Genomic DNA, 25,779 nt, shown 5'->3' with positions numbered 1-25,779 from the left:
TAAATTACATAGTACTGACCTCTGCACTCCATGTTACCTAATCCTGACCTCTAGGTTATATAATACTGACCTCTGCACTCTACATTACCTAATTCTGACCTCTAGGTTACATAGTACTGACCTCTGTACTCTATTTTACCTAATCCTGACCTCTAAGTTACATAGTACTGACCTCTGCACTCTATGTTACCTAATACTGACCTCTAGTTTACATAGTACTGACCTTTGAATGCTGTGTTATTGACTAATGACCCCTGCACTCTGAATTTTATATCTACTGACATAACTAAATTACATACTACTGATCCTTTCACTTCACACTACATACTACTGACTTCTGTACCTTACAGAATAGTGCCCCCTTAAATCTTTGTTACATGATACTTGCATACTACCTTACTGTCTAATGACCACTGAACCCTGTGTTACATACCAAAGACCTCTGCACTTTGCATTGTACAATAGTGACCCCTGGACTACACATTACATAATCCTGACCCTTGCATTCTATATTACATCCTACTGACCTCTGCACAATAGTGACCCATGGACTATGCATTACATACCCCTGACCCCTGCATTCTATGTTACAAACTTCTGACCCTTGTAACCTGCTTTACACACCACTGACCCCTATATTAATATTATTATTATTATTATTAATAATAAACAGGATTTATATAGCGCCAACATATTACGCAGCGCTGTACATTAAATAGGGGAGAAGAGTACCCTGTCCTGAAGAGCTTACAATCTAGGAGGTGGGGCAATTTACACACAATAGGAGGGGAGATAATACTCTGCCTATGTTATGTTAAAAATGTAGAATTTCAGTTGTTAAAAGTGATCCTTTGTGCTTAGTGTATGTTAGACTTTCACTTAACAGTTTGAGTACAAAAGCAGTGGCATATGTGTAACAAATAAACGATGATTTTTTTTAACCGTGACAGTTTAAGCCCTTTTAAATGATGCAATTTGGACAAGCTCATAATTTATGTTATGTGTGATGCATGGTTACTCTCCCCAGGAAACTCTCCCATAAAACTCCTGTTTTTGACCTTGCACAGAGCCAGGAACCTCACAGCCTATAACCTGGCATGTGCTCCTCCACCCATGGCCAGCCTTTAGCCCGGGCGTCCTGTGTGATGGAGGAAGTCTGGCATCGCAGTAAGAGGGGCACCAGAGTCAAATATCACATAGAATGTGAGAAGCAGCCCTGTAAGTTGGCGCTCACCTAGGAAGTTAATGATGTAGTTTTGGTTTCCAGCAGAAAACATTTTAGTCCCATTGGGGTTAGAGAGGTAGCTGGTCTCCAGGTCTGATGAAAGAATGGAGGAACTCACTTTCTTTGTGTTCTAAAGTAACAAACAGACATGAGATCCATTACTTGTAATCACAAGACAGAACTTGTTATTTTACAAGGTAAACCAGAACTGGCTCACTGACAAGACAATTCAAATGCAGCTAGTGAGGCCACCCAGTGAACCTGAATTATTCTGGGTCTCTGGTGACAAAATCTTTCCTCTGTCATTCCCAAGTTTGGTCACCATAGCCTCTGTTCATAGAATTTTTCCAAAATATATAGAAAATAAAAATCATATGGCATATTAGATTTGGCCTGATCAAATATCTAATAATAATTCGATAAACTTCACTTACCTGTTGGCCATACTTTGTCCAGGTGCTAAACTCATCTTTCCAGTACCAAACCCATTCAGTAGTCAGTACATACTCAGCAGGTCGGGACACAGATGAGGGGGTGGTGAGTCTGCGAATCTGTCTGGTGCCCATTTTCATGGTTTTGAAATTTAATGACAGGTGCCTGCATTACAAGAAGGAATATAGGGATTTATATTTCAGAATACTAAAATGTTATCCAGAATTTTTTTGACATCCTTGTGCTTCTGCAATCAATGTTGTAGTGAATATGGAAAGGGTTAACCCATTTAATTTGAAGTGTAATTATAATTCAGCATACAAAAACTGTGAGCAGGCAGGATTCTTGTTGCAGGGAAGAAAACACACTTACCAGCTGTTCCCAATCTTCTTGTGTTAGTACACTGATCTAATCATGCTGGAAAGAATAAAATCCATGCACAGGAGCTAAGTCATCCTAGCCTGGACAATCATATTGGCCAAAGTTTTGACGCTCAGAAGAAATCCAGGTAGAGATGGAAGTTCCCAGGAAAGAGCAAGGACAGGTGAGCTGAATCTAAAAGTTTTGATCTGGCAGGTGAGTTTATCTGCAGTCTTCATGTGGCAATATTTTATTGCAGATAAAGGATCTGCCTGATCACAAGTTTTTGTTTTGATAGTTTAGTTCCATTTTATTAATGCAGCAGTCAATACATTAGGGTCAGAACATATTTTTGTGATTTGGAGTGCTAAGGTGCACCTTAAAAAAATAGCACATATTGTTGTCATTTACTTTCAACAGATCCTTGATACACTAAGTCAATGTAGTTCACATTTGTAAAATGCACCACAATGTACAATAACACACTACCGTGTATTGTAGTGCAATGTTTTGTAAAAAAGTACTGCATGCCCACTCAAAATAATTGGGTTGCCTTAAAGCTACTATCTGACTGTGTGTTCTCTAACACAAAGTACAGGAACAAAGAAGTACACAGAGCCTCCAAAGGAAGGGATCAATTTTTGACAACATTTTAACCTGATGTTTCATAAATTATTTACATTTTTTATTTTGAAAATTGCAGAGCGCAACAATGCATACAGAGGTTGGTTGTGCATTGTGCATGTCAACCACATTTTCCAGCTTTGATGCATTAAATAGGCAACCAATGTATGTTAACACTTCTCAGGTATAAAGTGTGTAAATTAACACAGGCGCCTTCTCACACGTATGTTTTCTATTGCAATGCATTAATGTACTTACATGAATGAGCACAGCATTAGAGCATCCAACTCATTATGTGTGTAATCTGAGCTTCAGCTATTTAGCTCTGTAAATAACTACCCCCACAATGGTGACCTATTTCCCTAGAATAGTTTGTGTCTCCATACAGTATTTATTTCAGTTTCTTTTTTGACCCCCAGAGTTGGAGTCACACTGGAACCTACCAGTCATTTTTTGGATCACTGTACGCCTTTTCTATTTCCTCCATATTAGGAAGGTCAGCCCAATCAGTTCCACTGAACAACTGCCAGCGGTATGGTAGATAGTAGTGCATATCAGTGCACCTTCCTGTCAGTAAAGAAAAACAGCATATTTATTTCAATTTATTAAACAAGGGTTTTTTCACAACTCTTATCAGATTTTGCAGCCCATTTACCTCCAAACTTGCAGAACTTCCAAATATTAGACAGGCAAATTTCAGGTGTTTTCCCTGCAGCTAAGATAAAGGGAAAGGAGGAAAAATACAGAATTGGTATCTTTGCAAAACTTGCCTCTAAATCTACTAAATCTACTCAGCTACTAAATATTTAAAAGAAGCACTACCGATTTATATTAGATTAAGGTTATTGTGTGAAATTGATGGAAATTTTTTTCTGTTCACAATAGTAGCCAAATGCATAGGCTTTTGATAAACCTAAACACTTAACACACTGGGCCTGATTTATTAAAGCTTTCCAAGGCTGGAGAGGATACCCTTTCATTAGGGAAGCTGAGCGATCCAGAAAACCTGGAATGGGACTGAAAACATCTGCTAACACATAGCAAATGATTTTTAAGAAATCCATTCCAGGTTTTCTGGATCATCCAGCTTCACTAATAAAAGTTTGTCCTCCCCAGCCTTGGAGATCTTTAATAAATCAGGCCCATTGTAATAGCTTAACAAAGGCTTCAGTTATATGCAGATGAAAAATATTCTTATTCAGCAAATTAAAACTCTAGAGACATCATTGTATATTTTCTGAATGGGGCTTTTTCTGTTAATTGTCCACTTTAAATAAAACAATGCCTGCCTGTAAGTCTACTTACCTTTCCTGGGAGGAATATTGGTGGTTGGTTGAGGAGCTGTAGAGTTGGATGAACTTGGTGGCAGATTAAAGGTTTTATTTTCCTCACTAGGTATTTTCTTTCTGGCACCACTTGATATCTCATTAGTCATTGGTTCTGCACTGACATAGGGTCCATTGGAAGACGTACCAGCTTTGGTACTGGAAGAACTGGAGGGATCTGATAAACTTGAAAATGAACTCTGAGTAGTAACTGTAGATGTAGCTGGTTTTGGCTTAGTAGTATATGCATTTTTACTTGTTGAGTACGATGATGTTGTTGATGTTGATGAAGATGTTAAGCTAACATTGGCTGGACTTGGCATTTGAAAGCTTGTGCTCTTACCAAAATCTGGAATCGGTTTTTGGTAAGGAATAGATGACGATTTGGTAGACAAATCTTCTGTTATGTTACCTGTTAAAGGTTTTGGAGAACCAATATCTGTACTTGTTGCAGCGTTGAGTGATGACCCCATAGAGGCAGTCACTGAAGTTTCTGAAGGGGTGCTGGGGGCATGAGATGGTTCCACTGGTGAAGGAATCTCAGTAATAGATGGACTTTTCACAAAAAGATTTTCCTTTATGTTGGAAGTGGATGAATAGTTTGATGAATCATTTATACTAGGATTGGTTTCCGCCTTAGGTGAAGCCCTTATTGGAGTAGTTATCAAAGCTGGTAAAGTTGTTGCTGGAACCTTGGATGGTTCAGCTACTGCAAAACTCCGTGGTCTACTACATCCCCCATTATCCTCACCTCCTGTTGTCTTCGAGGGAAATTGGAGCCCTAAAACAGTGGAAAACAACACATTCTTTAAAATCATACAAAGATATGCATGGTTTACATATGAGATATGTCAGCTTTTTAAATCTAATGCCATTTCTGTAAATTGTGGCATACTAGGAATGTATACATACATATTTTCTGAACATTTCTCTATCATAGATAAAAATATGTCCAGTTCCATGTAAGGAGGTCCTTAGCAATACACAAAAAAGACAAAAATGCAGGATTGGTACACAGAAGTTTCCCCTTTTAAGGTTAAAAAAATATATAATAATATTTGTGTTATAGTTATAAAGCATCATATAGTACAACAACAACCAAAAGTTATAGCTCATTTGGTCAGCTGTTTTGCCCCTGGTTTTATTATGGCACTGATGTCAAATATGTTCAGAATATGTTGAGATTGTGTTTGGAAGCCACACCACTTATTGATTGATACAGTTAAAAATTAACAGAAAGGAAAAGATAAAGTTAAAATTTTTTATGTCATTTGAAAACATTCACATGGTAAAGGGATCTGAGAAGTAATTTAACGTTGTACAAATAAGATTTTAGTATTATTTTAGAATGTAATATAAACTCAAAGATATAGCCAGACATATGCGGAAAGCCCAAAATGACTATGTTTAGCGTGGTCCCCTTTCCCCCTTGCTTTTCTTTTTGGCCCTGGAACCCTTGGCACATCTAATTAGATCAAACCCAAATATCCAGAGCATTGATACTGCCGACCATCCCACAAACTCAATATGTTTGTGGATGACATATTGTTAATGCTAACCCAGCCCATGTACTCGCTTCTTAACACATTGGCTCTATTGAAAGTTTTTGCACAAATATCAGATCTGGTAATTAACGAGGGGAAATCAACAGCACTGGATTTATATCTACCTAATGTGACATGTATTTCATTACAACCTTCATTCCATTTTCAATGGGCACCCTGCCTTAGATTATCTGAGAATTCATGTGACTCGAGCGCCAGATGCTCTATTTGCTGCCAACTATGCAAAATTGTTTAGGCAGTAAAACATTATTGAATAAATAGAGTACCCACCCAATTTTATGGCTGGGTAGAGTGAATTCAGTAAACATGACATTCCTACCCAAGCTACTGTACTATTTTCGAACCCCCCCCCTCCCCTCCCCCCAATACCAGTCCCTACAAATCCTATGCAAAAAGCAATAATTACATTTATATGGGCCAACAAAAGGCCGAAAATATACCACAAAAACTATATTCGCACCTCCACCCCCTTCTTTTCACAATAGAATATTGGCTTTAGACTAAATTGTGTGGAGGTAATGACCAATGTGTAGTCTTGTGGGGCAGAAATGGGTGGAAAAAGTTTGGCTTTTACAGTTTAAGTTTACATTTGAATTGGGCTGGCAGTATTTCTGATCCCAACCTCTCTCTTATGAATTTCTTTTTCATCAGCTTAGTTTAAATTGACATGTTCCCTTGAGATACTTATAAACATGATATTGGTACCATCACTTTCTTTGCTCCTTCCCTCCGTGTCCTGTGAGCCATCTCTTCTATGCCTTGGCCTTCTTCCTCCTCTTCCTCCTCCTCTTCCTCCTCCTCTTCCCCTTCCTCTACCTCTGCCTCTTGCCTCCCTGGGATCTGCCCAATTAGTCAGCAACTCCTGATGCCGCTTGATGTGTGTCAGTTCACAGAGCATCTGAAAATTCTGAATGATCTCCTGGCTCAGCCAAGCACAATTGAGCATTATTTTGGATTCCAGAAGATTGTGAGATTTTTTACAGTTGTACCGATTGCAGCTCCCTAGCGTAAAAAATCTGCACATGTGAAGGCGTGAGCAATCCTCTCCTTTGTCACAGCTGCTATGCACATACTTGGGACAGTCCTAAAGAAATAAAGATCACAGGAGCAAAATCAATTAAATTTTAATAAAAAAATATATAAGAAGTGTAAGCTCCATGCACACAAAATATACATATAAGTAATGCAGCTCTGTATTTATTAAAACAACATTAAGTTTATTTATTTAGATTAGAAACAAAAAGACCCTAATTTGACCCCTGTAGTACAGCACTTTATCCAAGCAAAAAAGTACAGTATACTTGCAATGAATACATACAATACTACACAATTTCATGATCTGCTATAAAAATAAACTAGCACAAGAATTTACTACTTTTAGTTAAAATGGGTTAAATGATAAACCAGAAGTTTATTGTGACTGAGACACCTGATTCCATTGAATAACATATGGTATGTAAAGAACAAGAAAAGTCAGTACTGTGTTCTGGTTACACTGGTATTATATATGAAACACTGGCATCTCTATAGTCCTGTAGAAGGTTGCAAGCCAAGTTGTCCAAGCCATTACATGTCTTTATAATTAGGTAACTGATTTTTTTTTATTTTGCAGAGAACACAACAAAACAAAACAAGGTAAACAAAGCTTCTAAAACAAAACATGGCAAACACCTAAAAGGAAAAAAGAATGTCTTGGCAGCCAGCACAGGCTCAATGTCTCCTCTCTCCTATACACACCCTCTGTAAAGCCGAGGAATTGCCCGTTTGGACTCTGAATTCTCTTTTATATAGAGGTATATTGATCCAAATCAGCAACAGTTGGAAAGCAGGCAACCTAGACAGGGGCCAAGGGCCTGGAAAATGTCCAGGTTAGGCAACTACAACTTGGGAAGGGGTAACAAAACTGATCAAAGTTATGCAGCTAAATCTATAGAAGATGGAGAGCAAATGCTGCTACTTGGCTTGAGGGCCACATTCTGCTTCAAAGCGGAACTGAACCTGCGATTACTTACCTCTCCACCCAGAGATCCATACAGGTTGACAATCAAAAATCCGGCAACCTCCAGACCTGAGGTGCGCCGCATTTTCGAAAATTCTGGATTTTTTTTTAAAGTTATACTTACCTCCACACACAGGCCAGCCTTTCTCTCGCAGCCCCGCGGACATCTTACAGGGAGTTTCAGGGAACAGAGACGTCTCAACATGTATTCAGTGTAGCAAGCAAGACTTAACAGCTGTTTCTGCAGAACAGCACCATGAAAACATAAGTGGCCAAACAGTGTACTGCAGTCCCTGTATTGAAAATGCGATCCGAAATTCATGCTGGGAAATTGAAGGACCCGGATTATCGATGGCCGGATTTTCGATTGTCAACCTGTATCAAAATTGTGCTCAGATCTGTGTACACACATTCACAGTCGCACAGTCATTGTCCATGTTCATGGAGCTTATTGAAACCTTTATGTGCAACCCAGCCCCATACTGGGTCCCCATACTGTGTTCAATTGGATCTCATTACAGTAAGAAACGTATTATTCAAATCGATTGGAAGGTGAACAGAAGTTACATTTTGTGTCCAGGAACTGTGCCACTGCATGCACAAAACAATTTCCAACTTCAACCGAATAGGGTATGGTGGGAAAGACCAGCGGGTATGGTTAGGTTTGCTTTGCAGCTGGTAGTTAGTGACTTAGCACACATCTGAACTTATCCCAAGTTTCCTGAATATAGGAGACTTCGCCCATGGCATAAGTTCTACATCATGGGCAAAGTTGGCACAATACTGGTGGTAAGGGGAGCTCTGGACTCACCTCCGGCAGCAGCTGGTTGTCATTTTGAAACAGAAGAACTTTGATCTCGTCTTCATTCAGTCCGCTCAAATCATTGGCTTTCAGGACGGCACGGTTGTGGTCAGACTTTACATCATGAGAGAATTTGCACCTAGGGTGGTAAAAATAAGCAGGATAATAAGTAAAATGCCACCCAAAGGGTAACTGTTCTTGCAATATACAGAATGTACAGATGCCAGCAGGTTGGGGGATAAAACCTGCTACCTCAAACACAATTTCAGTTTGTGATCTTTTTATGATTCAACTTTTAGATTCTTATTCAGACTCCTAGACCCAGTCACCCGTCTCACCTCTGTACCCCTTATCTTACCCCATCTCGCCCTATCGTCATTCTCTTCCTAAATCAATATCAATGCTTTGCCCCCTGAACTGCCCTTATCTACCCCAGTACCCTTGGTCATTCTCTTTCTAACCTTCAGACCCTGCACCTCTTGCCCCAGTAACATCAACCCCACACCTTTCCTTGTCCCAGTGACCAATTTCTTACTTTAAAATCCCCAAATTTATTTTACACCTCCTGTGCCACACAATTACACCCCCTAAGCCCCCCCTCTTGTCCCAGAAGAACACGTTTCACCCACCTCCGGTAGGGGGGGCACTGGCCCCTTAGGTAGTGGCGGCACACGTGCAGTTTGGGACAATTCCCCTCCTCTTCTTGGTTTTTGAGGTACCGATCACAGATCCTCAGGGGGCTCTGGGCCAGAACCAGCTGGGAGCTCTGCGGGAATCTGAGGGGCTCCTCCTGCAGGATCTGCTCGATCTGCTCCTCTGGAAGACCCAACAGATCTCCGAGCCGATCCCTTTCCAACCGACCACCGTGCGAGCACAGCAGGCCGGTCAGACAGGCGGTGACCGCGGGGTCCGACATTGTCCTGGGGCCCTAATACAGCCCGGTGTCCGGGGCCCCTGTACAGCCTGGTGACGTTACCAAGAGAACACAGCAACTCCGCTAATATCTCCGAGGAGGGCGGAGCCCGGACATCACGGGGGAGAATAGAAACCGAAACTCTGCTCAGAAAAACAGCCCTACAGAACCGGAACCGGGACATTCACACAGAGATCCAGAGACCGAGATACACAAATACCAGCACCGGGGACCGAGCCACCGATACCGGGGACAAGGATCCCTACAGTACTGACACCCAGAACTAAGTCCCAGAGATCCCTACAGTACCGACACCCAGAACTAAGGACCCAGAGATCTCCACGGTACTGAGACCAGAACTAAGGCCCAGAGATTCTTACAGTACTGAGACCCAGAACAGAGACCCCCAAATCTATACTGACACCCAAGACAGAGATCCCTACTGAGACAAGAGGAGCAGTTTAGGGGCCTCTCTATAGCCAATCACAGCTATTGCCGGGATAATATTTTAAATTTGGCTGGGATGGGCAGAAATCTTTAGTGCTTTGAATTGGAGAGACACAGACTTGAATATTTTGTTAATAATTAGGTGAGATTTTGGGATCAGCAATGCAAAAACAGGAGCAATATAAAAAATAATTTTAATAATTATATTGGCAAATATTATAATATTTTGGCAAATTGTAGCTAAAACATTAACATTTAATTGGAGGATTCTCTGGACAGCTGATCCGCGGGGGTTGGATATTGAGTCACAAGGGTTGAGCTCTGTTGATTGATTGGGTAGATTCAATAGATCCCATTCAGTAGCTTCCAGTACAGAGCTGCCAGTTAGATTGGAGCAATTTGATTGCATGGATTAGTAAAGGACCTGAATAAGTTCTGATATTTAGTTATAACTATTGAAGCATTGTTGACAGTCTTAGAGTAGAGAGGGTCTGTGAACAAAACGTGTGGACAGATAATTGTAGGAGGAGCAAGGAAAATCCATAGATCATTATAAGAACCCCGAACATGTGTGACCCCCTCTCTCTGCGCCTCTGTAGAGTGCTGTGCTCCAATGGGGGCAGTATGGAGCAGGGGCAATTGGCTCAGGCTCTGCAGATAACTCCAGAGCAGTTGTCCCAACTGATGGATATGGAGGAAGGTCATAGCCTGGTGACCAGAAATCAGGACAGTGCTCAGCTTGTGGTGTATGCCAGTCAGCTGCGTATGTGTGCTGACCGGAACCATGAGTGTGCAGGCGACTGCGAAAATCTCCACCTGTGTCGCTATTTCATCCTGGGGGGCTGCACCAGGTAATATTTATACTTATTTTTCTGCATTGTCTGCCATTCTGTGTGTACATGGGTAGCTATATTTTCACATCAAATCACACTCTGCATCAAATAGGAGTCCTGGTCATTTAGTGTGTAGGCATTTGCCTTGGGCACTTTAGCAGGAAACAGCAGAAATAGTAGAAAATGCAACCTTTGTGCTACAGTAGTTTACAGTCCATGGAGGGTGAACTTTGTTAAAGGATCCTGGCCCAATGCTTATTGTCAGTCCACCTGTTCACAATGACTCATCATCCAGGAGAAATAGTGAACATTCCAACTGCCACTAGGGGGGGGACATTGAGGATATGGGGTAAATGTGGCCATTCCATTAGATGTAATTATATTAACACAACAATGTTCTAACTATTGTATTATATGATAGGGGAGCTGTCAGATCTGGGAGATTCCTTTATGGAATTTTTCAAAAGAATTTACCTTCTTTCCCTTCTTTCTTCCTTTTCCTTTCTTTCTATGCCTTCTACATTTCCATTCTCCCTCCATTCCTTTTCCTTCCCCTTCCTCCCTTTCTTTCCCTTTGTCCTGTGCCTCTCACCTCCTCCATTTCTTTTTGCTCCTATCTCCCTTTCTTTCTTCCCTTCCCCCCAATCATTTCTATCTCCTAATTTTTTTTATTTCATTTTTGCATCTTTCCGAACATTTCTGACACATTGTACTTTGTTTTCCAGGCCACGCTGTAAATTTGATCATCGCATTGATACAGATAAAGCCATAAAGGTGCTGAAGAAATTCCATCTAGACAGATTGACCATAACAGAGCTGCGCTATCTGCTGTTACAGAATGATCCCGCCCTTCTACCTGATGTAAGGAACATGATATTATAAAATGGGTGAATGGGGCTGCATTGCTGGATGTGTTCCTGCCGAGAAATAAGAAATTGAAACTTTTACAGTTGTCAGAACAGAAAGAGAGGTGAAATCTCTGTCTGGTGACACATTGGGGTTTTCTTTCTATTTAGAAAGTGAAAATATTGCAAAATAAAAAAACAAACAAACATAAACAAAAAATATAAACAGGTTTTATTTGTTTTACTCTCCATCCAAATCTAAGGCTAGGTACACACATGCAATAATTATCGTTTGAAAACGAACAATCAACGATTATTCCCGAATATTTTGAACAATCGTATTGTGCACAATTCTGTACATGCTGTAATGTTACGATCATTCAAATATAATCCACCAATAATGTACAGGGGAAAGTGTATCACAGAACAATCCACGATCACTGAACGACCATACACACAGTAGATTACGAACAATCGTCGTTTCCAGCGAGATTCCTCGTTCGTCTATGTCAGGGGTTGGCAAACTCTGGCCTTTAGACCAGATACGGCCTAGCCGGAACTACCAAAGCCGCTGGAGCTCCGGTGCCGCCCCCTTGCCGCTGCTCCCCTATTTACTGTGGCCGGCGTTGATCACTGAACGACCCTACACACAATACATAGCAAACAATCATCGCCCAATCCAATCTGCCAAAACGATTGTTCGTTTCCAGCGACATTCCTTGCTCATCGGCGTCATTGACCAGTCGTTGTGCACTTTTTTTGTTAACGATTATCAACCGATCGGTCGTTAGTCATTCGTTTCCAATGATAATTATTGCACGTTTGTACCTAGCCTAAGTTTCCACTAACAATTTAGAACCAATTTAATAAGAAATATTTAAAAAATGCAAAGCTCCCTGAAATCTTTTAAAGCTTAGTAGGACCATTGTGTGGCCACAGGTCAGATAATTACAAAAAACAAGAATCGTCTCACGGAATGCTGTATTCCTCTATATATAGGATGTACAATTTGTGTACTCCGGGAGGAGGATTGGCTCTCATTTCTTAGGGTGTTGAAACACCTAAAAAAAACAAAAAAAGATTAAAAAAATAAAAATAAATAATATTAAAAACAAATAAATAATAAAAAAAACAACACCCTAAGAAATGAGGACCTCATTTCTTAGGTTGTTGGGCTGTGTATTTGCTTCTCCATGGTAAAGTAGTCACAGTAATATTTGTTTGCATTCTAGCAGCTACAGGTTATGAAATGATATCCTGATTTCCAATTGGAGCAGTCCGTGGAAGTAGCAGATAGATTTGTACCATGGAGGAATGGCTGGGAGTTGTCACCTGTAATTTACAGCCAGGCAGAATCTTCTGTACTTTGCAGAAGGAATGTGAGACGATAAATAGTGCCTACCCAGATTTTTTTTAGACTGGATGGGAAGAAATTGTAGGCAGGTAGCAGCCCCTGTATTGTGACCCAACTCATCTGTAACCACCCAAAAATAGCCGGGTGGTTACTGAAAAGTGCCGGGTGGTACGCCCAACTAAAAGAGGCCGGGGGGGGGGTCTGGGGGTCCAAATGTGTTTGGTCCTTATAATGTATTTCAAGGCTCAACTACACCACCGTTCATGTGTTATTGTGTGCGTTTGTCTTTACAGAGAGTGAACTTGTAGTCTGTTTTATTACTTTTTATGCTTATGTATGACAGTGTGTTGTGATACATTACAGCGTATCAAAACATACTGCAAAAAATGTTGCATGTCTTTTTTTTATGCACACTGATATTGGTTTACAAAAGCAAAAATAAGTATGTCAAATTGCATTGGTTTTGCGTTGCAACTGCTGGTGTGAATGGGCCCTAGGCAGTGAATGAAAAATATTAAGTAAATTAAAAGAGAAACCTAATTATCAACTTGGATAAAACAAAACTCATCTACTCCCCCCCAATTCCAAATCTCCCCCTAACTGTTACCAACACATAACATGACACAAAAGTCATCTTTTACTCGGCCCTCTCATTCACCCCCCATATTCAGAACATTTCCAGGTCCTGTCACTTTCACCTGCGCAACATCTCCAAAATCCGCCCCTACCTGTCCCCTGAGACCACCAAACTCCTTGTACACGCTCTTATCATCTCTCATCTGGACTACTGTAACATCCTCCTCTCTGGTATTCCACTAACCCGACTCTCTACAATCTATTATGAATGCTGCAGCCAGAATCATCCATCCTTCCCTCCGCTCCTCTTCCACTGCATCTCTTTGTTCTCTCCATTGACTTCCATTTCACCTTAAAATCAAATTCAAGCTCCTGTGCTTTGTCTTCCAATCCCTACACAGTTATTGTCCCACTTACCTTTCTGACCTGATAGAAAAATACTTCCCCAGCCGTTGTTTCTGCTCCTCCAATGACCCACTAATGACTTCCTGACTCATAACCCCATCACACGCATGGCTCTAAGACTTCTCTAGAGCTGCCCCAACTCTTTGGAATGGTCTTCCTCGTCCTATTCGGCTTCCTCCTACTTTCTGCTCATTTAAAAGGGCGCTGAAAACCCATTTTTTCAGACTTGCCTTCCCGGCTTCTTCCGTCATTTGAAACCATCACTACTTCCCACCACTACATATCTCCCTTCTTATTGTGTGATACTTCCCCCACCTCCTAGATTGTAAGCTCCTCGGGGCAGGGTTCTCTCCTCCTGTGTGACTGTCTGTTTTCGTCTGTCATTTGTAACCTCTATTTAATGTACAGTGATGTGTAATACATTGGCGCTATATAAATCCTGTTTATTAATATTAATATTAATAATAATAATCTAAATCAGTGCTCTGCAACCTTTTTTACACCGTGGAACGGTCATGCAAGATAATTTTTCTACTTTTGATTCAAAAGTATAAAAAACACATTTCAGCAAAGTGTTATATATATTTAGAGATTGTCTGTCCTGGACGGCCGCAGTCTTCATTGTGGCAGGAAGGATCTGTGTCTTCTCTTCTGTCATTTCATTTAGCCAGCACACAAACCAGCTTATGTGTTAGGCTGAATAAAATGTCAGGACACAGATCATTCCTGCCGCAGCGAAGACTGCAGCTGACAAGGATGGTTGTGGTGCGATTCGGCACAACCCATTGCCCAGTACAGGTCTGCGGAGCGGTGGTTGGGTCCCCTGATTTACATAATAAAAATTATGCAATGACATACAGGAAAAAATGCAAAGTTTACAAAGTTTTAATGAGGTTGCTGTGCTCAGCTGTTTTCTGTTATGTCCTTTATCTTAGCATTTAGTCTGGATACTTTGTGTTTTTGTCGGATCATTTATTACCTCCTCAATAGGTCTGCCTACACTACAACCGCGGTGAGGGTTCCTACGGCTCCTGCACCTTCAAAACCAATTGCAACAAGCTGCATGTCTGTCAACACTTCCTGCAGGGCGACTGCAAGTTTGGAAGTCAATGCAAGAGGTCACATGACCTCAGCGAGGAGGAGACGCGGCAAAAGCTTATTAAATGGGGCCTGGCTGCCAGTCTTTTGCCACAAATTCTGCAGTTATACTTGAACGCCAGTGCCATAAAAAACAATACCAATGCTACACCAAAAGCAGAGCCTAAATCCCCTGCAAGTAAAGGTGAGAACTTGTAGAATTTATTCCCTGTTTATTGATGTATTGGTCCACAATATCACCTATTTTTATAACCTTTACTCAATGGGCTCACAGCCAGTGGGTCCAGAACCCTGCATTGCCTTTTCAGCCATCATCAGCCTGACCAATCTGGAGTGTAACACTTTCATAACTAGCCCTCTCTGGGCTCTGTCCTTATGGAGTGATTATGTCTTGGTATAGGTTTGAGAGGGACATGGAAGGTATTCAGATTCCATTGATTATATCAGAAAGTGGAATCTGCTGCATGCCTTTATGTGAACAAGGACACCCTTGAGCCAGGTGATATTAAATGGCAGGGACATAGGAGTATGAGGGACATGGAAGGTATTCATATTCCATTGACATGGGAGTATGATGGACATTGATGGGTGGGGGACACTGATGTAAAGAAGACATTGGATGTCAGTGGGGCATTGAAGAGAATCTGATATTGGAAGATTGGTAACATTGAAAGTCATGTCACATTGGAGGGTTGGGGACATTGTAGAACAAATTGTTGGAGGAAAGGGGACAATGGACAATGGGAAACTGATCATTGGAGGTCAGTGAACTTGAAAAACAATGGACATTAAAAGGCATGGTTTATGAATTTCAGGATACATTGGAAGACATGGGACTTTGGAGAACAGATTGAACATTTGCCATTGGAGAGAAGGAAACATTGGGAAACATGGGACAGGGAAGGGCAGAATCATTAAAGGGCAAAGATCATTGAAGAGTAGGAATCATATGATGACTGGAGATATTAACTGGCATGGTTTCTTGAAGGGTAAGGGGTAGTGATGGGCAGAGGACATTGGAAGGTAGGGAACGTTGGATGAACTAAGTGATTGGAGGGCAGGGGATGTTGAAGGTAAGAATCCATTGAAAGTCGGAGATATTGGATGAAATGAGACACTGGAGAGCAGGTGATGTTGGAAGAAATGGTTGGAAGAAGTTGGAAGAAGATGTTGGAAGAAATTGGAAGATAGATAATATTATAGAAAGTTATTGAAGAGCAAGGGAACATTGAAGAGAGTATTTCATTGGTAGCAGGGTACAGTGATGGACAGGAGATATTGGATGGCAGGGGGATGGAATGGCGGGATATAAGAGGACAGGGAGCATTGGAAGATGGGAAGCATTTGAAGTTATGTGACAATGAAGCGTCATGGACATTGAGGGGCAAGGGAGATTGTAGATATGGGTCACTGGAAAGCAGGTAGCATTGTGTGGCAGGTGCAGTTGGCTAACGTGCATCTTTAAAGTGCAGAAAACATGATAGGACCATTGAATGGCAGAGGATTTTGGGGGGCAAAGTTCATAGAAGAGCAAGGGTTTGAAGAGCATTGAAGAGAAGGGTCATTAAAGGGTAGGGCTCATTTAGGGCTAGGTAACTTTAGACTAAATGGTTCATTTGAGGGAAGGCAAGTGACATTGTAGGGAATGGATCACTAGTGAGCAAGACCATTGCAGGTAATAGGTCATTGAACAGCTTGGACATAGGATCTAATTAGTTATTGAAGGGCATGGAACACTGGAGAACAAGGGACAGTCACGAGCAGGGTATTTTAGAGGGCAGGGGGCAGATATGTGAAGGATACATGGGGAAGGGGCATTTTAGTCTTGGTGTGGTAGGCAGAGATACATTTTTTTAAAAAACCCTTAAAAACAGTGTTTTTTAAGGGTTAGCTATGGGTAGGTATGTATTAGGAGATAGTGGTGGGATGGTGATGGGTAGGTGGTTAATAGGGAACAGAAGTGGTAATCGGGCAATGATAGGTCAGTGATTAAAAAGAGAAAGTAGGGTGTTTCTGGGCAATGATGGGTAGGTATTAATAATGGAGAGTAAGGAATAATGGGGCAATGGTTAGCAGTGTCTAGTGGTTTTAATGGATAGGTGATGTCTAATAGCAGAAAAGATACAATATTGACCTGCTAATAATTATCCTTTTTATTATTTATTACTTTATTTTAAAATGTTTACATTGTAATGCACTTGATTTCTAGATAAGCAAGCAGTCCAAAAATCCACCAGCTGTCAGCCTGTGGAGGAGATTTGTCTTTATTTCATCTTAAACAACTGCAGCTTCAAAGGTAATAGTGAACTTTCTAAACAATCCTTCTATCAAATAAATTGGATCTGCTTACCAGAACCAATCATTTCCTTGCTGAGTATTATTGTTACTACTGCTAAGCTTCATGTCTAAGCCCACAGTACATCCCCTTATGTTCATTTGTTCTACTCTATTCTCTATGCAGTCATGATTTGATGATCATCCCAGGGTCAGGCTGTAAAGTTGTTAACTAAAAAGCACAAATACATTTCCTGAAAGTATAATGTATAATTAATACATTAATTAAAACCAATAATGAAAAAAAATCCTACAGTATATGCAACACTATAAAAAAATGCAATAACAAAAAAACAGGAATATGATTTTTTTATGTATGTTAAAATAATCCTGTAGGCCAATTGCATAGCCATTAAAAGATCTGATGACTATGTGACTAACTAGCCCGATCAAGTGATTCTTCTTTTTCTAATCACTCTACAAAACACATAAGCAGAGTAAGCATTATGTAATAACGAGGTTCAACAGGGCACCTACAGGATTTATATAGCTCCAACATAATATGCCGCGCTGTACATTAAATATGGGTTGCAAGACATGACAGACGGATACTGACAGTGACACAGGAGAGGACCCTGCCCAAAAGAGCTTACATTCTAGGAGATACCAATATCCATTTATTATCCACTATGGAACTATTTTTTTGTGTTTTACAGAGCGCTGTGTTAGGGATCATTATAACCTCCCGTACAGGTGGCAGATTTATATAGATGACGCCTGGAAGGACTTTTCGGATATGGAGGGGATGGAAGGGATGTACTGTGACCCTAACAACAAGTATGTACATAAAATCTATACATTTGTGTACAAGAGCTTGGGAAAGAGTTCACTTAGCTGGCTAGAACTTCTGTAGATTAAATCTCTTTTACTCCCTGTAAAAAGCCTTTCCTGAACTGAAGAATAGAGGAAAAGTTAAAATGATTGGCCAACCCCAATAATGGTCATGGTTTTTTAAAAGTCCAGCAAGCTCTTATAGGTGTGATGGTTGGGTGTCCACAGACTTTGGGTGATATGGTGTAACTTGCTGCTCATCAATCTTTATGTATTATAGCTTTCCTTCCAATTGGTTAACTACATAGAAAGTTATCTTATCTGTGTGTAGGAAAATTTCTCACCAAAATATATACAGCTTCCTACTCTGTAAAAGTTATTTATTGCATTGGCACTGTAGCAAAGCTTTCAGTTATAGATCAGTCAATCCTTCTACTTAGTAGAAAAATGAACCAGTATATATGAATTGTCTTGCAGGAATGCAGATTGCAGGAAACTAGTTGTGGTATGCAGTACCTCATTGTGAACTGTAGAGAGCAGCATGGTAGTACAATGAACTACTATATATGAATTGTCTTGCAGGAATGCAACAAAAGAGTTGAACTACAATACCATGATGTATAAATCATTTAAGATGAGACGTCTCTCCACACCATCATCTGCCTCCAGACCTCCCCACTTCATCCTCACAACTGATTGGCTGTGGTACTGGAAGGATGAATATAACAGGTGGATAGAATATGGTCAAGAGGTAAGAAACTTGCTAAGGAACTATGATGTCAGCAACTACAGAGGGTTTGAATACATACATGGGATTCATCCCTACATTTTTATAGTTTTAAGAAAGAAGAAAAAGGCAAAAATACTCATTAGGTATTTTCTTGGTCCTAGGTTACATTGGGGTGGGGGGCCTTTTATCACCATGTCATAAATTTAATAGAAAGTGATAGGAAGTAATAAAGAAAACTGCCCTATTAGACAGGTGGCCTATTTCCTGAACATTTCCTGTTCTGGTGACAAGTGTAAAATATTGTTCCAATGGTCACCAGGACAAAGGTGGATCTCCCCAGCTAGAACACAGACCGCAATAAATCCTCACTACAACAAGAAATTGCTCGTGATATAATTAGAAAACTGAATCGTACTATAAAAGTCAATGAGATTGTTACGATTCCATATTGCAGTGAGTATCCTCTGAGACCTTACGAACGTTACGAAGAACTGATTCCATCTGATTTGCTTTGTAGATCAATGCTCACAATGCGGCCACTGTAAGCAGCAATGACATTGAAACGGTCTTCTTGTCTGATGAGAATGCCAGCGTCCAGTTCAATGCCGGGAAACAAAGCTATGTGCTCAGCTTCAAAGGTATGTTCCAGTTATTAACCCCTGAAACACATACATGGAACAGCATGGCTTATCAATATAGGACTCTGCTTTTCATCATAGCATTGCTGTGGGTAACCAAACCAATTTACTGCCCCCAAAAAATTTCCTGTTCATAAAAAAAGCTATTAGGGCACGCACACATACCAAGTTATGCTTTATCTGCACTCCCTGCCTGTTCATCTGACAAAATTGGAGGTCTCATCCTTGTCATTGCTCTGCTTAGTTATTTCCCTCCTTTGCCCTGACATTGCCTAATAGAAGGCCGTCATACCTAGGAATCATCATATTTCCAAAAGTGCTAAAAAAAGAACAGCACAACATAGAAGTATGTTAAGGGTTGGAAGGGTGAGAAGGAGGAATCTATCATTTTATTTTTCTCTATGAGCAAGAAAAGGGAAATCGCACAGAATCCTGTACCAAGAAGCTCCAGACCTACCCAGAATCATGCATTACATTGTTACCATATCATGCTTATATTTCATAAAATAGAAAAAATCATTGTTGTAGTCTTTCCTGGATATCATATTTGGCTGATATACTTGGTATTTTGAGTCCCTTTGAAATGTCATCATTTTAAATATTGGCTTTGGCCCCAGTATCACCCAGAATTCTATGGTATCCCTTGGATGGTGATCAGCAGTGGGGTAGTATTACACATACAGGGCTTTCTCTGGGGGGCAGCTGTTAACTCACCTTAATATTGTCTCCCCCTAGAAATGGTGCAGAGGAACATTCGCTTTGGCACAGAGCGCCATGTGTGCCGGAGGCCAAAGTTTGTGTCTGCAGAGGATGTGCAGAAACTGAAGATGAGGTAAGGCCAAAAGGAAGCTGAAGGGATTTTTGCAATAGAAGGGCATTTAGTTTTGACTCCTCTAATCCTGAGAGATGCTACAAAAGTACTCACTCACCTAGAGAATGGGAATAATTAGCTGTATCATCACTACAGGTTCTCTTTAATAGCAAGCCATGCCAGCTGCACATGCTTAGCTTCCATTGGCTTTAATAACAAAAAATATGTTTTTTCTGCTGGAGCTGCCAGAAAAGTGGACCTGTTGTAAATCACAGATAACTTCATTGTGATGTTGGAAAGTGAGGGGAAAGAATGACTTGTTTGCTTTTTAGGAAGTCAGATCCATCCAAGGCCAGTGACAAGTTAATCCCGGCACACTGGGACCGAAAACAGTTACCTGAGGTTGGGTACAAGGTAAGAGCAACAAGAAGGAAAAACCTTTTTTGGTTATTACTGGAACGTCCATCACATAGATAGATTTTTCAATTTACCATCTTGTGGTTTCCTGATTGTGGACCCCGATCATTACATATATAAAAGCTTGCTAGTCATCCCATTCCACAACCATGGCCAATAATACAGAATGTCTCCAATTTGTGACCACAGAGTGCGTCTGTAGGAATTTGTGCCCCCTTGTGAGGTTGGGTCCTGATATTGGATGAGTGGACCTAGCTTATAATTGGTGCTCTAATTCATCGTAAAGTTAGGTCAGGGCACTTAAGTTCAGCCACACGAAAATGATCGCACATTTATGTCTATATGGTGCTGGGATTGTACACAGAGCGCAGTCATATATATCAAGAAGGGCCCTCTCCAAATTGTGGACATAATTGTCTATAATGTCTGAAGGAATTGGCAGAATGACATTGCAAATGAGGAGTCACTGATCACAATAAAGCTGGGATTTTGTGTTGAGTAGATATGGCTGACCCCTTGTAACAATAGAATTACTATATATTGCCAAATGCACTTAAACAGTTATTTGCCTATGCTATGACTATGACGCCAACTCAAATCCAAACCGATGATTAATTTCCAGCTAATTCCCCTTGCTTCATCCTCTGAGGAGTATAAGACGATACAAAGCATGTTCCAGCGCACACTTCCCAGCACTACAGAGCAAATACAGAGCATTGAGCGGATCCAGAATTTGGCGCTGTGGGAGGTCTATCAGTGGTAAGTGCCATTGTCACATAGCATTTGGCTGCTTTCTTTAACCTAAAGCTATACTCCTTGCAGACAGCTAAATACACGGATCAAATATCCTAATTTTTTTATTATTATCTTATTAGTGTGAGCAATGCAGCACACCCAAATGACTCCCTGGATTCTATTTTATAAAACAGGGAATCTGACAATTCTCAAACATGGGAATTGATTACTGCTATTGAAACATATGGAACCAGAAGAATCCCAGGAGGGAATGTTTAAGGGAACGTCTGATTCCGTTTTATAACTGGACCCCCTTGTCTTACAAGAATCTACAGATCTGCACTGTTGGTGTCTTTTTTTCTGCTTGGAGTACAGATTCAATGTGGCAGCCTTTTTATAAATGTATAAATGACTGATATGCATCTCTCTCCTTTTTTAAATTAGGCTCTTTGCACCCCATTCTGAAAAAGGTTCTCTTGCCACCCCCACTTCCTTACCCACTGATACCTTCATAACATTCAGTTTCTCTGTTGCATGATTTGAAATTACCCAGTACGGAGGAGCATGTGACTTTCTCCCCCTCTCCGGAGGGTGCAGGCATGAGCATTGTCGCCATTCCCTAGTCATTCATTCTGGGTAATCTCCAATATGCCACAGAGATTACAAAGAGGACTGGTGAAGAGAACAATGGGAAAACCAAGAATCAATGTGTAGGGGAATGTTTGCTAGGTGGTCCCCACAAGAAGACCCATCACTTGCCATGGTCCTGCTAATTCATTAAGATGTCATTCTGTAAATGTATTTGTTGCAGGCAGAAGGAGCTGATGAAGAAAAAGAATGGTGGTCAGAAGGTGGACGAACGCAGAATGTTTCATGGCACCAGCGCCAATCTAGTTGATGCCATCTGCCAACAGAACTTTGATTGGCGCATTTGTGGGGCACATGGCACTGCTTATGGAAAAGGTGAGGATTTGTTTAGGGATCAGCTCTGGAAGCTGCAGCATGTCGGACTCCTGACATTTGAAATATGAAAGAAATATGAGAAATATTGTTAGCATTGTCTGGGCTTGAGTCACCAACTGGGATCAAGCTCATGGTTAGGGAAGTTCCAGGACTCTGGACTCCCTGAGGAGTGAAATCTGGGTAAAGATGACCTTAGACTATGGGAGGAAGAAGAACTAAGAACCAATCTGTCATAATGCAGTGCAAGATAGGAGAGAACATGTACATTAGGCTCATTAGTGTGCTGATTCTCCATACTTAGCAGTGTACATCCAAAGACAAAAATATTAAAACAACTTTTTCATGTGTATTTTTCTGTATTTATTATTCCAGTGAACCTGTTGACCTTGCTGCTTCTTTTTTCGCACAGGCAGTTATTTTGCCAGAGATGCTTCCTATTCACACAAATACTGTAAGAACACCAAATCTGAACAGTGCATCATGTTCGTGGCTCGGGTGCTGGTGGGAGATTTCATCTGCGGCTCATCATCGTACCTTCGTCCACCTGCAAAATCCACCTCTGGATCCAGCTTCTATGACAGCTGTGTGGACAGTAAGACCAATCCCTCCATATTTGTTGTCTTTGAGAAGCACCAAATCTACCCCGAATACATAATCCGGTACACAGAGGTGCCAATCAACCTGAGGGCCATGATGGCTACATTTGGCTTCCGGTAAAGTGGAGTCATGCTGGAGGATTATCTGAAGTCACATCATATTACTTCTTGGGTTTTAGGTTTATGTACATGCAAAGCCTAACTATACCATATTGAATTTGCATCTCTCGTTCTCCGTTTTCCTTTGATTTTCTATCTCAGTGCTGTAAATCTCTTCCAGCTTCTTTCCTATCTATGTGCACTCTCCAGCCGTAGCTGCACATCATTACACTGGACTGGCTTTCTAATGGTGACAATTGATTGACCATCCCTGTGCAATGGCCATTTGTTGTCTCTGTTAGGGATAGACCTGACAGCTTATGTGGGATTGTCACTTTATCTGGGGTCTACAAACTGTACACAATCTGCAGAAATCTTTATTCCTTTTTTTTACAATTAGATTCTTTTTATAAATCGTATGTAAATCAAATCATTAGATTCTTGTTATAGGGAGCAACAACCCAACTGTTCTCCTTGATTGTCACTCTAATCTTCCTATAGGGGGCAACACCTAATTGTTCTCCTGCATTGTTACCACAGTCTTGTTAAAGGGGGCAATAATAAATTGGTCCCCTGATTGTCCCCCTAATCTTCCTATAGGGGTAACACCCAATTGTTTTCCTGCATTGTTACCCCAATCTTGTTAAAGGGGGCAGTACTGAATTGATCCCCTGATTGTCCCCCTAATCTTCCTATGGGGGCAACACCCAATAGTTCTCCTGCATTGTTACCCCAATCTTGTTAAAGGGGCGAAACCCAATTGTTCTCCTGGGTTGTCATTTTGGCACATGAGTTGTTTCAACACACATTACACAGGTATAGTCCACTGTGGTGACCATCAGGAAACCCACCTGAAAAATGCCATGCAGCCATCACTGGAGTGCATATAGACGGGAAGTTGCTGCACAAAAGTTGCAGGATAACAGCAGCACTGAGATGTGATAAAAGATGAAAAAAGGATTGTATTAACATAGCAGTGAATCTGAAATTTAATGAAACATTCCCTGGTGGAGTATTATGGGTCCATGTGTTTCAATGGCAGTAACAGATTCTCCAGTAGGGAATGTTTCAGTGAATGTCAGATTCACTGATTTATAAAAAATACTTTTGAATGTAATTTAGTTAGAGCTTACTAGAGAAGAGAGAGTAAAAATGTATCACTTTCTAATTGCATTCTGTAACCTCTTCCTGCTCCAGTGACTTCTCATATCACTAAACTGAATTTCCTGTTTTTGTTGGTAAAGTGCATTCACTAAATATTTCTAATGAGGATCAGCTAGGGACTGATGTCAGTGAACTTGTGGAGTGTGTGGAATCCTATTTCCACACACTCTCCGCAGTGTGTGGAAATAGGATTACAGTGGTCAATGAACAGGAAGCCAGAGGAAATTTTCCTAAAGGGGGAGAAACTGGAAACCTAAATAAACACTCCAGTCTTTCCAGTGTCTCTTAATGTTCATTTTAGGGTCAGGTTTACTTTTAATAGTTACGGTTTATGCTTTGCCACATTCTTCTGCTCATTTCAGCAATTTGAAGTTTCATAACTCCTGTTTTGTAGATTAGTTTGGTAAATTCACTTTATGCTTAGGATTTCATCAGTATTTCACTCCATACATCTATTCCTTTTTATTTTTACTTTGAAACAGTTACATTTCCAATTTTTATACACTGGAGAAAAAAATGTGAAATGGTTTTACTGACCACACTGAGGAGACCTTGTAATTTTTTTTTTACATGATAGCAAGTCAGCCATTTTGCGTCCGGCAGCAGATTCCTGCACAGGAAGGGAACATAAAAGCGGATTTTAAGTCTAGATTCATGACATTTACAGGTATCCATACATAACACAAACAAATGGGCTTTGCTTCTGTACCATAAGAGCTATTACCTGTTATTCCAGACATGCACACAATAACGTGCCTTGCCTTGCATGTGTTTAGTTGCATAGTTTTAGGATTTTTATGCTGCTGACAAAAAAAGGACGTAACGTAGGTTAATAAAACCAAGTGCAGAAGTTTGTGTATTCCCTGAGCATGGCACAAACAAATCGGCAGTGAAGGGATCATATGTAAACAAACCTTTAATCTGATCTTGTTTTAATATTTCATGGTTTATTTCTCCCAGTTTGAGCCTTAGAACTGCACAACCCTTTGTGTCCTGTCACACTTCAGTTATTGTTTTATTTGATTAGTATTTACTTGTTTTCTCTAAACAATGACTGAATAGAATCTGATAATTACTAAGTTTTGTTTTAAAAAACAGTGGGTGTAGTGTTTAAAAAATTGTTCAATAAACCACTTGGTTGAGATTTACATTTCTTGAGCTGGTACTTTGAATTCCTTACTGCCTTTGTACTCACTAGAGATCAATGACAACTGAGCCTATCCATTCACAGGATGTTGTGACATTACTTGACATTTATTGAAAAAATTTAGGAAGTTTTTCCTTCCCATTAGATATAAAACCTTTTAATATGGAAACAAAGAGGTTTTGCTTAACATTCATCAATCTGGAACAAGCCTATAATAGAGAAATAGCACCACTGCTACAATTCCCTGCGTCTATAAAACAGTCCAATGCGGGGCCACGCATAGGAAGAGAGCCCCGCTGGTCTATAGACACGAGTGATGCCGGCAATTGTAGTAGCTGCTATTTCAATGCAGCGGAGAGCCAGCTGCAATTCATATTTAGAAATTCTTTGGGGGCCAAAAAAATTCCTTTAGGGGGCCAAATTTGGCCCGAGGGCAAGAGTTTGACACCCCTGCTCTAGAGATCAGTGATATCACTGAGAATGCAGCCTATCCATTTACTAGAAATGGATGACATCAATGAGAATGCAGCTTATGCGTGCTCCAGCAATTTGTGTCTTCACTAGGAATGCA

The 25,779-nt window shown here is 40.6% G+C and overlaps 2 protein-coding genes across 2 annotated transcripts in view; one reads left to right on the top strand and one right to left on the bottom strand.

The window, feature by feature from the left end:
* The window catches only part of LOC140322365 (uncharacterized), a 52,499-nt gene extending 43,251 nt beyond the window's left edge, over positions 1-9,248 (bottom strand). Inside the window, exons 1-8 of the mRNA XM_072398939.1 lie at positions 8,962-9,248; positions 8,342-8,471; positions 6,237-6,615; positions 3,947-4,747; positions 3,297-3,356; positions 3,085-3,208; positions 1,660-1,822; positions 1,235-1,355 (exon numbers count right to left, since the gene is read on the bottom strand). Coding sequence (XP_072255040.1) covers positions 1,235-1,355; positions 1,660-1,822; positions 3,085-3,208; positions 3,297-3,356; positions 3,947-4,747; positions 6,237-6,615; positions 8,342-8,471; positions 8,962-9,248 — 2,065 coding nt within the window. The remainder of the gene's footprint in view (positions 1-1,234; positions 1,356-1,659; positions 1,823-3,084; positions 3,209-3,296; positions 3,357-3,946; positions 4,748-6,236; positions 6,616-8,341; positions 8,472-8,961) is intronic.
* A 358-nt stretch (positions 9,249-9,606) lies between these two features.
* Positions 9,607-25,214, top strand: LOC140323149 (protein mono-ADP-ribosyltransferase PARP12-like). Its single transcript, XM_072399955.1, has 12 exons — positions 9,607-10,543; positions 11,251-11,386; positions 14,696-14,987; positions 17,013-17,099; positions 17,794-17,914; positions 18,491-18,659; positions 19,156-19,276; positions 20,012-20,108; positions 20,420-20,501; positions 21,127-21,263; positions 22,051-22,202; positions 22,612-25,214. Exons 1-12 carry the CDS (start codon positions 10,260-10,262, stop codon positions 22,917-22,919), a joined length of 1,986 nt encoding a protein of 661 aa, XP_072256056.1. The 5' UTR covers positions 9,607-10,259; the 3' UTR covers positions 22,920-25,214.
* Positions 25,215-25,779: the final 565 nt, after the last annotated feature.

Source organism: Pyxicephalus adspersus, chromosome 2, assembly GCF_032062135.1.
Source record: "Pyxicephalus adspersus chromosome 2, UCB_Pads_2.0, whole genome shotgun sequence".
NCBI lineage: Eukaryota > Metazoa > Chordata > Amphibia > Anura > Pyxicephalidae > Pyxicephalus > Pyxicephalus adspersus.
This window is presented reverse-complemented; position numbering and strand designations above follow the sequence as displayed.